Source organism: Pyxicephalus adspersus, chromosome 1 (assembly GCF_032062135.1).
Source record: "Pyxicephalus adspersus chromosome 1, UCB_Pads_2.0, whole genome shotgun sequence".
Classification (NCBI taxonomy): Eukaryota; Metazoa; Chordata; class Amphibia; order Anura; family Pyxicephalidae; genus Pyxicephalus; species Pyxicephalus adspersus.
Window position 1 is genome coordinate 56,543,027 of NC_092858.1, and position 18,151 is coordinate 56,561,177.

General features: G+C 35.1%; 1 protein-coding gene across 2 annotated transcripts in view; it reads right to left on the minus strand.

Moving 5' to 3' along the window:
- Positions 1–314: 314 nt before the first annotated feature.
- RBM26 (RNA binding motif protein 26) overlaps positions 315–18,151 on the minus strand; it is a 36,626-nt gene continuing 18,789 nt past the window's right edge. The window contains exons 16-25 of one of the 2 annotated variants that reach the window (XR_011920779.1): positions 15,988–16,107; positions 13,863–13,937; positions 13,019–13,186; positions 11,996–12,100; positions 10,875–11,063; positions 9,649–9,735; positions 5,912–6,025; positions 4,285–5,207; positions 3,427–3,484; positions 315–2,246 (exon numbers count right to left, since the gene is read on the minus strand). Coding sequence is in view for 1 of the 2 variants with exons in the window: in XM_072410957.1 (XP_072267058.1) it covers positions 5,112–5,207; positions 5,912–6,025; positions 9,649–9,735; positions 10,875–11,063; positions 11,996–12,100; positions 13,019–13,186; positions 13,863–13,937; positions 15,988–16,107 (954 nt within the window). In the remaining variant the exon portion in view is untranslated. Of the gene's footprint in view, positions 5,208–5,911; positions 6,026–9,648; positions 9,736–10,874; positions 11,064–11,995; positions 12,101–13,018; positions 13,187–13,862; positions 13,938–15,987; positions 16,108–18,151 lie in introns of both variants that reach the window. The other variant, XM_072410957.1, reaches the window with a different exon arrangement.

Genomic DNA, 18,151 nt, shown 5'->3' on the forward strand with positions numbered 1-18,151 from the left:
AGTACAACACAATGTAAGGCATAAGTATAGTGATGTGCACTAGTGTGAATGTGTTGCCCACTGTACTACACTGTGGGCTCTATTTATAAATGATTCCCTTGGCAATTCCCTCATACCATTCATTTCCTGTTGTGACAGCTGTACACTTTTGATGATTTGGCCACTAAGTGGCAGAATGAGTCATTGTTTCTATTCTGTATATTACTTTGCCTCAAAAATGTGTTAATTTTTTCATTTTGGTTTTATTATTTCTTCATATTATTTATGCACAGTTCATTAAAAAAAACAAACAAAAAAACAAAAACAAAATACAATCTAGGTAAAAAATAAATCCTTTATTGTTTAATTAGGGGGGAATTGTTAAAGATGCAACAAATGAAATGTTTTAATAGTAACAAATAACCAGTTGCATGGAAATCCTTTGCTTTGGCACCAATTGTTTCCCTGAATTGTGCAGCTTATTCCAAGACAAATAAGACTGGATCAAATGGTATATATATGATTTAGGATGTAGATGAAAAACATTTCTGAACAATCGTTTACAAAATTATTGCATTTCAAACAAGGTCCTTCAATTATTTATTTTTTTAACCATAATTTAATGAATTTGAAACTTCCTGTTGACAGTTACACAAAAAATGTCAGGAAAAATATAAATATATATACAGAATCTACTCAAACCATGACACAGAAAATTTTCTGACAACTACCTTATTATGGCTCTTGCATATTCCTTAGGAAAACCCCAAAGATTTTCTAGAATTAGTATAAAAGACTAGACCTGTATATTATCATCCTAAAACGTGTCCTGTAACATTTAGTTATTTTGGAAATTCATGTATTGCTACTGTCTTTGTAATACATACACTGTCCGTACCCCAGAAAGTGTCTGTAGTTTACAAGAACTATCAGGTCTTTTCTGATAATCTGAAAAATACTCACCAAAAGTACATGGGGTCTGAGCCTGTATTATGCTGGATGCAGTAGGATGATTTTGAATATATATGTGTATCCCACCGACCTCTGGACATTTAGAAGTACATTAACCCTCTAAATATGTTGTACGTGTGTCTTTGGTGCAGGGAAATTTATACACCAGAAGCAGTCTTAAAACTGAACTAATCTCTCCCTGCTTACTTGCTTCTTCGTGCAAGTAAGCATTAAACTAAATCATGTAGCATAAAAAGGTAATCACTTTGCCTGAATTTTACCAAGCCCTTCTCCCTGCCTCTTCAGTGCCTGAGCTGTGTAAGTTAGGACAGACATAAAGCAATGGATGCCAGGATAGTGTAGGAGTGTCCCTGAAAGACACAACTCAACATTTACAAGGGCTGTAAGGTTGCACAGCATGGATTGTTTCCATTGGCTAATAGTAGTTTGAATTCCTGCTGAAAGATGCTCCATGTGCTGCATAATATCACTAGGCCGGCGGAGAAGAGAAGCAATGCAAAAACTGAAAATGGCAGAACAGAAGAGGAAAAAAGAAAACTTCTGAAGAATATTAAGATGCTGTGAGTGGATGAAGAGTATTTTTTTTATATGTTTTCCCTTTTTTATGTGGCATTACTTTTTTGGCTATAGTATATATTATGTGGAAGTTTCTGTGTAAACAAATCCTCCTTTAAGTTTATGTACAATTTGAGAGCACAAAAAAGGAGAGTACCACCTTTCAAAAAAGTCCTAAAAAGACTTAATTTGTCTTTTATAACACTAAAAAAACATAAATATGTAAAAATAACACTTATATCTAAACTAGTTCTGGGCAAACAACCTGTGATTGCTAAATTTAGTGGTATTTGACTATATTTGAATTATATCTGAAGCACAGTTATATATATAAATATATATAAAAATAAAAACTATATAAAAGGTGTAAAGTATTTAATTTCTAAAGTTGACATTTTTCATGTTTATTTTTACCCCCATAATAAATTGAGGGTGTAAAATCAATGTGCATATCCCTCCACATTAAGCACTTTTGAAAAAGCTAAGTATTGCTGGATGCACAACAAATATACCCCATTAGGATAAAAATATGTTTGTATAATGTACAAATACAATAGGAAATTGTTATAAACAGAAATTGATTTTAAAATTAAATGTATGCTTGTGATTAAATAGAAAAATATACCAGCTAGTTTATCCGTAAAGCACACTCCTCAGCCTGCACAATAACCTGAGAACATGATTAAAACTTCTGTGAGCAGAATAGGATAAAAAAAAAAATATATCCATAAACAGACAACCTGCAAACATAAATGAAAAAAAAAACCATTAGGATTTTTTACCACAAGTTTTTCATAGGCATATTCAATGTATAGTGAAATAAACATCCTACAAATTAACATTTGCTATAGAATGCAATATTATTAATAATTTAAAAAAAAAAAAAAAAAGAAGATGTGAATAGAGCAAGCTTGTATTTCTGAATTGCTCGACTCTGTGGAGATCCGAAATGTTTTGCTGATAAAACTGTTACAGTTTTGGTTACTATAATTTTAGCCTAACAACTTGAACACAAATAAATTCTCAATAAGTATATCATTTAAGAGATAATCACATTTTTAAACTTTTCAAATTCTGTTCACAACTATATTTAGATATTAGGGTTTAGCCTAAAATTCAGCCCTTTTTTTATAATATATATATATATATATATATATATAGTTTGAAAATAGAATGAATGCGTACAAAGGGCAAATATATATAAGCACTTCATATATAGTTGCCCTGCTCCTTTCTTTGCAGTATAAAATAAAGGTTGAGATTTTTTTTTTTTCTTCTACACTTTAAGCATTTAAGTTGGTCATCTCAAAACATATCCTCTCCTTAAAGACTTGAAGTCAAGATACACTAATTATAACTAGAAATGTATGTTAGCTGGTTTCAAAGCACTGACTTCTTTTCATATGATACTAAATTTATTACATATATTAAACAAATGTTTAACCCCCTAGCGGTATTCCCCAGTGTAACTCAGGGTGGATTTTACCTGCAAAAAGCGGTATTCCCAAGTCACACTCGGGGTCGCTTTTAAGTTTAAAAAAAAAAAAAAAAAAAAAAAAAACCCACTTACCATGCTTCCCGGTGACGTTGGTACATGCCTCGGTGCAGGCGGGAGGATCAGCAGGAAATTTAAATAATTTTGTATTGGATTCAAAATAGCTGTATTAAGTCCATTACAAAGGAATATTCCGATTTTTGTGTTTTATTTAAAGTTTATTATTAAATTGAATACATTTATTCAGTGAGTTATGTCTAAGAATTACAGTCTACAATGAAAAATACATTTCCATGCAAAAAAATGGACTGCTTTTTGCATGGAAATTTGGATGGAATTAGACAGCCCGGGGGGGGGGGGGGGGTAATCTACTTTACATTCCACACCAACCAAAATAAAACAGTTAATTATTGTTAATGCAATACCTTTATTTAGTAACTCTTGGACCCCTGTCAGATGATATGAAGGTAATAAGTGCAACATCTGTAAATAAAAGAAAACAAATATTTTAGCTTAACACACAAAGTTAAACAAAAAAAACTTTATAAAACAATAACAATTTATTATTAACTCTCTTATGTTACGTTGCAAACATAATTGAGCAACTAGCATATTATTTCAAAAGGGGGAAGTACAAATTATTCATATGCCACATTACATTTCACAGGCTGAAAATGGAAAAAAATGTATGATTTTCTAAATAAGGATGAAGAAAATCTATACATTAATACTGTACATTTCTTTTATGAAAGTATATTATAAAATCTTTGATTGAAGTTAGGTTTATTAGATATTCCCATTTCAAGTTTACAAGCAAGAAGTGGGGAAAATCTCAAAATAAACTTCAGAGAAAAAGATGGGGAAAGGGGGGACATAGAGTTCATGTACACTATAGCAAGTGGGCAAAAAAAATAATTTCAAAAGCAAGACTAAAATTTTATTTAAAAGACTGAATTTTTGGATCCTCAATTAGCTCAGTTTTGTCTAGCACAATTTCATTAACACTGCATAAACTTGGATTTTTCCTAGTATTTGTGGATTCTCCTATTAGAAGTACATATATGGCCTGTTAATATTGGGGTTTTATCTGTGTTATTTTACTAGCAAAAAAAAATGTAATTTGTTGTACATGTTAACTGGGATTGACAGATCATACAAAAGCTTATTATCCCTGTGGAAACATAGAACTTAATTTTGCATATTTGTGTAATTTTATAGTGGTGAAACCAACAACAAATATGTATATCTCATCATCTAATAAATTAAGAATATACTTCACTCACCAATATCATTTAAGACGAGTAGAGTAAGAAACTTCAGTGTCCTCTTTTGCCAGGGTATTTTTGAAATCAACAGTTAGAAAAAATGCACTTTCCATAAAACAGGATTTTGCACTTGTTACGGTAAAGTTTAATTTGGCATGGCAGTATGAAATTTATACCAAGTATTGGGGATGAGACAACCATTGGAATGGTTTTTTTTTTTTTTTTTTTTTAATCCATTCTTTTGCTTTTCTTTTCTTTTTTCTTATTTTTTTATGTGGTTTATTTACCAACAGATCTGCATTGTCATTCTTTTTTATGTTTTCAGGACCATTCCATGTTTATTTCCTTTTCAACATACTAAAGTTGCAAAAACTTATATGCAAAGCAATTGTACAATGTTTTTAAAACCCATACGTAAAATACGTACACAAAATAAAGTGAACAGAAAGGCTACTACATAGTAAAGCCTATACATAACATAACACTATGTATTATGTATATATAACAGCTAAGATTTTTGTTTAGCAGTAATCTAGACTTTTCAAAACATACAGAGAGTATAAAGCAAACTGTTATTAGGAGTATTTCAACTTGCATTTGTCAAGTTTTTTTTTTTTAAATTACAAATTAAACCAAATTTGTACACCCAGCAAAAGTGTGAATAAATGTATTATAATGCATTGAGCAACTATTAACTGAAATGTGACAGAAGGCTTTCAAGCTTTCTAAACCAAGAGTCCGTTATATATGTTCACACAAACATGCGGAAAATGTCCTATGGAAAAGCGCATTAGGTGATCTCAAGGTCAGATGTAACATTTATAGCCGAGTCATGATGAAACCATTTATCTTCTCCACGATCGAGATTCATTGTCGTCTTCTTCTTCTTCTTCATCATCATCCTGCAGTAAAGAGTCATCTACAACTGAGTCTTCATGAAACTGGAAAAACAATGCAAAAACATTTTTAAAAAATGGATTCTTTATCTGAATAATTTTACACATTTAAAGTGAAAGCTTTTTTTTTTTTTTTTTTGCATTTTTGATAAAGAAGGGAAGGGATCGAATCCCCCAAGTGTTAAAAAAGGACTTCTGACAGTTTAAAAATAGACAGTTTAAAATACTTGTTACTGGTCTGATATTACGAATTGTAAAGCTTGATTATAGTAAATTATGCTGCACTAACATCTGCAACTTTAGGGGCCATATAAGGATACCATAATAAAAATAAAATTATATTCCACAGAATTCATTTCCAAAATTTAGGCCTCCTTGGGAGTGCTTCTAAACTAAATCAAATAACTTCTAACTACAAGTCAATGGGAATGCTGCTGATCATTCACCCCAATAAGCTTATAGCTGATAATTACACTAGCAGTGGTAAACCTGTTGATATGTAACTATGCTTGTCCACTTTGGAATCCAGAATTTTAGCAACCCTAATGATATTTACTAAATATACCGGATTAAAACAGATATGGGGAGATACCATTGAGTGATCTGTGTCTCATACCATTTCTCCAGAGAATGGAAGGGCTAAACAAGACAGCTATTTTTATTAACAATTCGAACAATGCCTCCTACCAGTAGCCTATAAGCATATATGCATTCAAACACAGGTAAAGGTAAAATCTAGGAACACTCACTTCTTCTTCCTCTTGTTCTGCATCTTCCGCCTCTGTATTGCAGGCATTAGGTACCGGTTTATGCCAGCCTAACTTTAAGTCCTGCCCTTTGAAATGTGCTCCATGGACTGCAGCCTAGAACAAACAATATGGTTCAGAGTTTAATTTAGGAAAATTATAAATAGGGTACAACTAAAAAAAACAAAAAACAAATACATGTATGCATTCCATTTTTCAAGTAATTAAACAGGACCTGACATTTTACCAAATGATTGAAATATATATTAGACAAAACTGATATCTGTAAACTACAGATAAGAAGCATACAAATTTTTATCACTTATCTCAATTGTGAGACTGGGTGATGTAAGCAGAAAAAAAGAAGATAACAGCTGGAAGATGGAGTTGCCTTCTGGAACCTCTATGTCAGAAAGAAGAACTCCAAGACAGCGCAGGACCGATTGGAATTTGATAGTGGAGGGAAAGAGGGCTCTTGAAAAAGTTTTTTTTTCCGCATTAATTTATGCTGGCCATTAAATTTAATATAGACTGGTAAACGTTACAATTTTGGTATAATCTCTTTTTAGAGATTACCAGAACTATATATTTTGTGATCTTTCAAAATAATCAAATAATATTATCAATCCAACCCCAGCACTAGATCTTTGTTTCTAAAAACAAATGCACAACCATAATTGTAACACTAATTGATCAGCTTTAAACCTCTTTAACAGTCAGTTTAGACCCCGACAAACGCACCTCAAGTAATAGGTGTGAATGTGTTGCCGAGGAGTTCACAACAACTCACATAGCAGATGCCAGGCAGGATGGTGCAGAAACACATACATTGGGCTGAGACTGTCTATATTTTCTACTGTTACTCCCGAGAAAGCACTAGCACAGGAAAAGGCTGTACAAAGCCTCAGAAGCATAGCCATATCTGACCACAGGATCTAATGGTTCAATGAAAGCATTTCCAATGCTGCCAAACATTAAAATAAAATGGTCAGCTATTGATATTTAAACATTTATCCTCAAAGTTTACAGCAGAACGAATTTTCAATTGAATTTTAAAAGCTCAATTCATTGTGCTTTGCCAGCAGTGACATGCAAGACATCTATTCTTCAATGTCAAAGTGCTGAGGCTGAACAGTAAGATGTCTCCAAAGAGCTTGTAGCTACAGAGGTCAGTGAAGGCTTGTGTTAAAGAGAATACACTGCTTTGTTGGACTGATGTAAATATTTGTCTCTAGCCTGCTTACACTTTTACTATAAAAGAGACTTCTCTCAAAAAAGCAAACATTTTTAGTAATATAGCAAATAGTAATATTGCACACTACTTACCTGTAATGCCTTCCCGTTTTCTCTGCACGTTCTGTGTTGTACTTGGCACAACATCAGTGTAAAGCAGTGAACAAACTTTTATTAGGAAGGAACTACCTTATTACTGTGCCATTACTCCTTCAATGTCTAGTCAGCAGAGACAGGAAGGAAAACCCTAGCAGGTATTGTAACTACCATCACCCATAGGATGAGATCCATTACCAAGATTTCTGCAGTCATAAGAGTAAGAAAGAATACATATGGCATGTGGAGAACATTACTGAGCTTTTATTTTGGTGTTCTCTCAGCAGTTAAGTAGCAAAGCAGGTGCAAGCATATGCATAAGAGCTTTTAGGAGTATCTACAACAGTTGTACCTACTCTGTTTAAAGTGTTTTTAAACCTCAACCTCTTATTTGCCTTTTTGGACTGCTGAACATACTATTAGGGCTTAACTTAAAAGATCAACAACTTGAAACACTAGCTTAAAAATACAATGTCAAATTTCTGAATTCTATTCAACTTTTTTTTTAGAAACATTACAATGAATATTTATACAGATTAATCTGGAGATATTACAACTGCCTATAGCTCTGTTTTAATGAACTGTTGCATACGTACACCTCAATTACAGATTCTAGCTTCTGTACCACGAAAGGTAGTTTATAATTTACTCTGTTATTCTATCATTTCCTTCTAAAACTCTTACAAAAGCTCTAAATGCTACTATGACAACAATACCATATTAATCAAAACTAAATTCATCAATAAGTAAATGCCGTATTCAGAACAAAAAGTATTTGCAATGCTTATTGTGACAAGAACAGGGAAGGAATTATAATCAAGAAGGTAAAGTAGCCAAAAAGACAAATAACCTTTGATGAACTGCCATAGTAATTGAAAATGGAAAAGATCTAGTATTAAAATACTGATGTCCTGCCTGGTGCCAGCTGAACAGTGGCTGCTTTGGAAATTGTATGCTCAAAATTAAAGTAACATGAAGCGGCATAAATCAGAGTTAGCAACATGCCCAAATAACTGGCAGAGTCACACAAGATTTATAGTACAATACTCAAGTACAGAATAATGTGAAGTGTAGAAACAATTACATGTTCAATGACATCTGAACATGAATTGTGTGATATTCAAGTCCTCGGGTATAAATTTTAAATCCGAACATATAAATTTATGATATCTTTCAAGCATTCAAAACTTATTACCATGCAGCATGAGTCTTCTGTTCATGGTCTAATCATAATGTCATGGAAGTCAAATTTGTAAAGAAGTATTTTTAGGTGACATTTAGGATCAGAAACAGTTTTTAATCTTTCAATGGAAAAAGGCATCTTATTACAATGTAAGTTTAGATTTTTCAACTGGCAAACACGGGAGGTGGACTGGTCTGACCTGACCAAAAGACAAAACAAAGTCATGGCATTTATTTTGGACAAATGTTCTTACTTGCCGAGTTGAAAGTTTATTAAGAGGACTAAACCTGCATTGTCAAAACCTAATCCTTTATTATAGAGATGCATATTTCTGCTCTGTGACACCAAATTTAGTTTATTCAACATTTGGTAATGACAGAGGTTGTCAAACCCCTTCACACATTCATGCATAGTTCAACCACATAAAAACAATAGGGATTTTGGGAACAGCTTGTGCTACCATTTATGGGTAATAAATGCAGACCAATGTTAGAGGATTCAAGGTAAAATGGATGAAAAAAATAAATGAAATGAGCAAAACACAAACAAGGTCAGTGCATTGTTTGAAAGCAATATGGTACGTATATGTATCTGTTGACTGCTTACAAATCACACCAAGCCTGCCATTTTATCATGATTTAGCAAAGGTTACAAAAGCAAACAAGGACATCATGCAAAGGATAATATATCATCTAAAAACATTGTGAAATGCTCCAAAAACTGGAAATATTGAACACCTTTTTTAAAGCTTAGAAACTTAATTGTTTGCTTACCACTCACATTGTTGGTAGCAGATAAAGTGAGCACAAGTAGCTATGGTAAGATGAACCAGGGAACACTGCAAGCAGTGCTTTAAATGATTGCCTGAAGCGAGTTGATTCTTGGCAAACTTTTGAGCTCAACAGTTGCCAAGCTGCTGACACATGCTTGCTGCTCAGCCAAATTATTAGCAATTTCCCATTCTCACTTTTTTCTGAGAACCTTGTCAGCCAAATGAGGACTACCTGTCTATGCTTTTATGAAAGTATTTTACCCTTTCTTCATTTTTCAATAACTTATCTTATAAAGACTATTTAAATTTTTACACTAAGTAATTTAAGCTAAGTATGGGTTAGATATCTCTATTAGTAAAAAAAACAAAAACAAAACGAATAGAAGCATTACTGTATGCATGAGGACAGCACAAGAAATGAAATAAGACAATCACAAACACAGAACTTCAACTTACTGCCTCTGCTTCTGCTCTGGTTTTGAAGGTAATTATTGCATGACGAGAGGAGTCATCTATTTGACAGTCTTCAATTTCTCCATATTGCTGTCACAAAACAAATACAATGTAATTTTATGATGATAAATGTCAGAGTAACAGCATTGCTCTCTACATGGAAATATACTTGGGAAAACACATTTGAAGACAAACTACTGATTGATGGACTGTAACAGCATCAATGACAAGCAGAAGATGCAAGAGCAAATACAATAACATACAAATAAAAGGAAACCAAAATCACATGATAGCAAAGGACAATCTAGTATGGTGTGGTAGGTGCACAGAAAGCTGGCAAAGGGAACTTGGCAACAAAATTTACTACAAGCCTGTAGTACATTCTCTCAGCATCCTATGGCACCGATCACCAAGCTGAATGCAAACTGATCATGCCAGCACAAGACTGGTCGGAATGCAACAGGAAGTGGGAGGAACTGGCAGGATCACAAGTGAAGTAGGATGCTAACAGGCCATTTAGCATCAAATCTGTTGTATTTTGGGAGACTGGAATCAAACACCAATCTTTTTCTTAAAGCCTAAATAACTGAGCCAAAACCACAAATTACAGGTGAGATTCTGGATGTTTCATCATTATACATCTTTTCTTTGCGTGTAGTCATGTAATTTAGGTCCCGCATTACAATTATCCATCAAGTGTAATGCAATCTGTTTGAGGATCAATTTACTGTTGGATTAGGAAATTAGTGATAAATATAAGCAATTCCCCGATCATGTAAGCTGCTCTTCTGATTAGGTCAATCACGCAAAGCACTGATTGTTTCAATACCTGTCAAGTAACAATGATGAAGAGTACCAAGATCGGCAAATATAAACTATTAAACTTAACGTTTTGCCTATTTTTTTCCTTAAAATAGATTTAATTTCATGTTTTTAATGATCAGTGCTCAATCCAGAAACTTCTTTTTGAGCCGAGTGGCAGCACCTGTAATGTGACCCAAAAACAACCGGGTGGTTAATGAAAAGGTCCCAGTGCTGCCCCCGGCTAAAACGGGCTGGGGAGAACACTGATGATGTATGACTTCCAAGACTTTCTGGATAAACCCAACAAACCATCATCACCACCCTGTACATTAAATCAGATCATCATGACCACCCAGGCTCCCCAAAACTCCATCACTTTTTTATATATTTATGTATTTCATCAGAAGACTCCAACTTTAACTTACTGCAAAGTGAGGCAGGAGATCTTCTCTGTCACCTTCAGAAAACCCAGATATCTCTAGAGCTCTTGGACGGTGGTCTAAGACAGCATGAACTGGTATGCCTCGGCCTCTTCCCCTTCCACGCGCCATTCCTCTTCCCCTTATATGTGCCCCTCTTCCACGGCCAGATGACAAGATACCGCGTTTTGCAGCCTACAAAAATGAAACCGACATAAAAAACATGGCAACACTCCCATCTGCAAGACTGTGACTGAATTGTATTCTGCACTTTCCACATCATTTGTAAATGTAAGAATAATGTAAGAACTTAACTATCTGAACAAACTATTGAGAGAAGGAAAGACAGAATTTTTCAGATTTAGATAGAGTACAAAGGATAACAACCCAGTTTCAGTTCAATGCCACAAAGAAAAAGTAAGAGGAAGTATCTCACAAAGTGAAGAAAAATTCCTTTTAGATTGTGGTCACCAGAACAGGGATGCCCTACCTACACCTCCTGCTTTGTGACAACCACAAGTCAAAGACAAAAAAAAAAGAAGACTTTCCTAAACAACAGCAGCAATCAATCTTTTCCCCCTCAGTGTAGGAAAATGCCCGAAGGAACAGCCAGAAGCCGCCTCCTGTAGGTATCCGGGGAGGCTCTGCACTCGCACACCATTCGCCACGGCGATCAGGACATGAAGGGGCGGGAAAAAAGGTGTGTTGCATAATAAATATAAATATATATATATATTTTTTTTTTTTTTATATATATTGTCTACCCGTTTATGTGTAGTAATAACTGAGTTTAGGTCCACGTAAACAAGTTAATAGTACACTACTATATATATTGAATTTATTCTGTTGTGGTAAGCCCTGACAGATAATCACTAGCGATTTCCCCCCCAAAAATGACAGTGTTTATACTTTTGTAGGAAGAGTTTAGAATTGAAGCAAGAAAACAAAGGAAGTCACTAAAGAAAGATCGACTTGATCTGTACTGTTGTAGTGCCACCTACTGTCTAAACTTGATAACACATTTCAAGTTCTTTTTTTAAATCCATGCTCTTTAAGTAAAACACATCAACTGATCCTATCCTTAAATGTAACAATACAACCTAGAAAAGAATAAACAATACACCTACCTCAAGCTGTAACTCTGTATATTTTCTTCTTAACTCGGCAACATCTTCACCTGCCTGAAGTTTCTTGTACAAGTCAAGTTCAGTGTCGAGCAGCTCTTTTTGCATCTGAAAGACATTCAAGAAAGTAAAAAGTACCGTCTAGAACAATATCTGGAAACAAGCATGAAAGCTAAACAAAGACCCTGCATGAAAATCTTGAGGAATGGAAGACCTGGAAACCTGGCATGAGACAGTAGTAGTAAAAGCCATTAATAGAACAAATTGATAATATTTTAACCAACATAACAGCAAAGTCAATATCATCTAGGGTATCAACTTCTAAAATTAGATTCAACAAAATAATGCTCAGTACATTTCCTGGAGGTAGTGGAGATATTACTGGGAGTCCCAACACTCACTAAGTTGTTCCAGTCTAAGCCTGGACCTATAAAGGGCTAGAGTTACCCCATGGATACATTTTCTTTACACCTTGACCAAAAGCCAAGCAGACATGGAACTACCCTATTTCCAGAGTGACATTGTTACCAAACACATCTAGACACTCTGATATGTAATGGGATTTAACCTGATAGATATTGCAAACAGAAACTAGACACAGGGAATTCTTTTTTTTTTTTCATCAACATTTCTAACACAGGAAGATCGGATCTGCAATCTGAAGCTAAAATCTCAAAACGGTTTAGGACAGGTCTGAATCTTGGTGGCTATGCAAGAGTACACACCATTGTTCTTGTAGAGGCACAGATCAATATAAACTAGATCATACCAAGAAAACAAATGTCTGTTTTAAAAAACTATACACAGGTTTCCGGTAGATGATGGATAATGATAAAATGTGAACAGAAATATAATTTGAATGCCTAATGTACATTATCTTTTGTCCTGGACACAACTCCATATTAGAGTGTTTTGTAAGATTTCAATATGAAACAGTAGCACAATAAAGCATCAACTTTCACATATACATTTACATAAGTATGCTAACAAAACTGCAGGGAGAAAAAAAAAAGGAAAAAATTGTACCTGAGCTTTACTTTTGCTACTCCTAAGAGCAGCTCCTGTTGATGACACAGCCTTCAGTTCATCTCTTAATTTTGTAATGTTATTAGTCAACAATCCCAGAGTTTTCAGGATTTCTGCTTTGTCTTCTGCCTTCATGTTCTTATTTTTCTCAAGTTTTGAGATGAGCATCTGGAGACAAAATATACTATGGGTTTATCAACCATTAAAAGAGAGAGGAAGGTGATGAGAATGGAATCTGCTATTGACGACTTGTTTGTAAAGGTGCCGGCACTATGACATTATACTGAAGGACCAGATAAGCATATACATATTTCAATAGCTGCCCAGCTGTAAGACAACAGCTTAACGCCCAGTGTACAAGCATGAATACCGGTGGGACACCAGCAGTTGCCAATGTGCCCCTGAAGGAGGGGAGTGGGAGTCCAGCAGTCTTGTTATTGCCTGCTAAATGTGGCTTCTCCCCTATAAAGTGTGATGGCTCTTTGTTGGCCACCTCAAACAATTTTTGCATCGCTGCAACCGTTCTCAAAATAATGAAGGCTGGGTCTGGGCTTTGGGTACAAGGCAATTGAGTCTTCAGTGAGAGGGGGCAGTCTGTCAACTCTGTTTGCAGGAGATCTGCATGATCTTACACTCATGGTCCTCTGCAAGCATAAGGGTCAGGCTGCCCTGTTTCACCCAAAGCTTCATGGAGAGTTCAGTGCTATTGATTATCATGAAGATGAAAGGAGCGTTACAGATCTAAAATTTTAAGGATCAAAAAGATTTCTCAGTTGGCAGTGCAACTCAAGAGTGAATATAGAGCTTTACTTTAAGTGCAAGGCCACACAGTGTAATCACTTACTTTCTGTGTCTCTATGTGCTTTTCCAAAATCTCCTGCTTTTTCCTTCTTACATCTTGCTGAAGTTTGAGTGCTTCCTGTAAACGCAAGAAAAAAGGAAAAAAAAAAAAAAAACTTTATTCAGCAAAGCAACAGGATAATTCTTAAGGTCATTCTGCAGTAGGGATATGGACTTTATATTATGTTTATGTGTATATTAACAAGTATGGATTTAAAATTGACTTTACAGGCAAAAATTTCTGGCATCAGATACTGGTAACAATTTCCTTCCAATAGAATAAACACACACAACAAAAAAAGTCATACCACTGGGACGGGAACTCTAATGTTCTCAGCACATCTTACAGAGTAGCACTTGAAAGGTTAAGCAAGAATTTAGCAGATTAGCAGTGGGGAAAATCTGGAGAATTATCGTCCAAAACGAGTGGCAAAAACCATTACAGATAACCCCAGGTATATGAAATGCTTGGTACATTGGATTTTTTTTTTTTAACTGATAAGAATAAATAAAAAAAAGGTTTTGATGACTAATGACTATATAAAGCCTTGTGTGGTAGCTAAAAATGTAGACCTCAGTAGAACATGAAGTGGTGACAAAATACATCAAAACCTCATATAGCAAAACACAGCAACTACCAAACTACCATAACCTATAAATCCTTAAGTGCGTGTCACATAAGCTTTATGCTTTGTTACATAAATAAGATTGTTTAAAGAACTCATCTTCACCCACTGTAAGAACAAACCCACAAGGACCAAGCAGTAAGATGCTGGTCTACCAAGAACATAATCTCAAAAAAAGTTCTAGGAACAAACAAAAATCCTTTGGCTTTCATTTCAGCACCTGCAGCTATTAGGCAATGGTGGTATTACTGTGCATTAAGCTATTACATAGATAGTTGGACAAAAAATGAATGCTCTAAGGCCTGCAATAAAAGGCAACTAAAGTGTAACAGACTATGAGAAGGAATTACAGTCAAAAAAATAAAACATGACATAAAATAACTAGATGAATCAGGACTTAGATACTTGGATGTCATGCAAATGAATTAGAGTTGTAATTTTAATAGTGCACAAGCATTGCTGCAGTGTACACACTGGATATTACATAAGTCTTAGATCTCCTCAACAACATAGAAACACATGTAAAATGGGGTACAAAAGAGTAAAAGGTTCAACATGTTATGAAAAAGTGATGTACTGTTCTTAGTAATACTGCACAAAACAAATGCAGCAATATGTGAGGCATTACCTCTGCGCTAACAGACTATCCTTGTATTATGAGAGGTCACATCACAATTTTCACACTGTGGTACATGATAAAAAGTGTAAGTACAACACCTGACCTAAAAAGGACTCATTGTCCTAGAACTGACTGTCTGCAACACTTCATAGACAAGTTCTGCAAGATCAGCATTATACATAAGTCTTCTACCTCTGCATACGACTATCACCATCTACAGAGGAAGTCATGTAATAGGTTTATTGTGGTATTAGATGAAAAGAATCCCTCAAAAAGTGTTTATGTATAACTAATATAATGTATGAGGCTGTTATAACATAGGCAGACATTACCTAATAATGTCATCAAGGAACTCCTGTTGTCAAACATTACGCTGGTATTGACTGAACACAATTGACTCCACAAAAAACAGTGTAACCAAACAAGAAACTTTGCTCCAGTGAGAGAGAAAAACAAAGAGGATAGGTAAAGGGCTGCAAATAAAATTTTAAAGCTACCACCAAGTTTCAGGCAACAGGTCTTCTTCAGTCACAGAAAACAAAGTACAGAATTACAAAGTACAAACAGTAATTACAGAAATCAGGGACAGAACTGACAGTCTGAGAAATATTAAAGAAAAGTAATTTCCAGAGCCAATTTAAATCTAGCGACTGCACCTGGAAATCAGGTATGATCTGTGATCTACTGGGCTGCAGGAATAAACAAGAACAATGTATATAAAAAAGGGATGAAATGACTTTAATAAACACAAGGAAATTAAGGAGCTTTTCCCATTGTTAATTATTGCGCTACATGTTAAGGTCACTGCAGCGACACCAACACATAAAAATGTCCATTTTCATTCACTTCAATGTTTAATGCACCACTAAGAAACACAAAATTACCTGTTTCTTTTTCTGTGCTTCACTGCTGTCAACTGGCGTATAGACCACAGATTTCTGAATAGCTTTTAAAGCGTCTGGGTTGTAAACAGTTTTTGTAAGTCCAGTTGAAGTGGATAACACCTGGAAAGTGAAATGTACAATAAATAAAAACAAATTATATATTACAACAAAATATGGATTTTCATTTTGGGCATGAAAGCTCCTGTTTTTTATTTGCAATATGGACAGTTGAGGACATTTCAGCAATACATTTCTATGCATCCCTAACAAAGTGATGAAGCCAAAACAGTCCTGTTATTGGGTGCATTGGTGGGAGAAGTCAGCCATTCATTACACTGCATCACAAAAAAATAAATATTGCCTGCTACTTGGTCTAATCCATGTGTCCTATACTAAATTAAGTGCGCTGAATCCAAATCTGAAGTCTGATTCTGCCTAGGACGTCAGGATCTTAAGTTAATTATGTGTATAGATGCGATTAGCTACATTCTCTTGTTCCGCAGTTACTATATAATCTCTTTACATAACTAACTTTTGCCTCATAGTTCCATAACATTACAAAAACGTAGTTTTATGTTGCAACAACATATACAGTTACACATATCAAATTCAAATACAGATAATAGGTCCTTGCTGAACACACATATACACTTCAGAAGTGTTTCAGGCACTTGTTTTTGTGCTTGTGGCTCTTCGTTGTATCCCGTTGCAGAAACCAGCAGTAGTCGCCCATCATGTTTAGGTTGCAGCGGCACTGATATCTTGTTTCCATAACAGAAATGTCCTGGTGGAACCTCTCCCCTTATTTATCACTCACATCACCCAAATTTTTGTGGGAAGAACTCCAGATGGGAATGTAAGAAATACATTTTATGTGACATTCGGCAGCCAAGTTGATGGTATAATGTTAGCATGTTGTTCACAAGTATGTTTTGGTTTTCATGTATGCATGGTTTTCAGCTCGCTGGTTGCCCAGAAAGTTTTGTGCAGCTAGCACAAATGAATCCAAAGCAGCAGGTTCAAGTGGGTTGAGTTTGTCTCTGAATGTGGCATCACGCATCAAATTGTGGATTTGGGGACCAACAAAAATGCCTGCTTTCAGTTTAGCATCTGTTATAACTTTTCCAAACTTTTCCTTCAGATACTGAGAACCCATACCATCACGACCCATCACGATCCATTGCAACGACAAAGTTTTTCATTAATCCAAGTTTAATATGAAGGGGTGGAAGGTAAACTTTCTTTGGATCAATGAGTGATTTATGCTTCACGTTGTACTGGCCAACAGTGTGTTCAGGTCTGGGTGGCCATTCTTTCACTTTGTAATGGTTGCCCTCATCACGACTGTTCAACGGGCACAGAAAGCACATATATTTTGTATATCCCAATTGCAGGCCAAAAATGAGTGCCACCACGTTCAGGTCACCACAAACGTTCCACTTGTGTTCTGAATAGGTAATCAATTTCAAAATGACCTCCATGGATTTGTATGTCTCTTTTATTCCCTCGGCATGAGCAAGAGAAACAGAAGATTTTACGTTACCTTTATGCAGCAATACAGCTTTCAAACTTGCTTTGCTCGAGTCAATTAACAATCTCCACAGCTCTGGTATGTATTTGCAACCTAACTCCATCATCAGACCACTCACGTCGGTATAGAAGCAAATGTCGTTTTCCAGCTTGTACTAACCTGCCTTTTTATAGCAAATTCCACTCCTTTAATCTAGAGGCTAAAAGTTCAGACTTTTCTTTTGACAAAGACAGGTCCCTTACTAGATCATCTAAATCTGACTGGACTATAAAATGTGGCTTACCGTCTTCAAATTGTGGTTCATAACATTCCTTAACATTGACATCATCCTCCTGTTCCTCATCTGACATGTCACTGTCAGTAACAGATGTAGGAGGGACTGGCACTGGATTCTCTGCATCATGTGGCCCTGACTTCAGAGCAGATTTACAATCAACATGAAGGGTTTTTGATTTGATCTTCTTTAAAAACCCAGCAATTTTACTAATACAGAAGTAGCAGTCTAAGTGATGGTCTTTTGGGTCACGCCAAACCATAGGCACATCAAAAGCCATTTTATTCTTTTTCCCATTCAACCATTGTGTTAGGCCAACGTAAAACATCTGACAGCAGATATGAAGAGCCCAGGTTTTG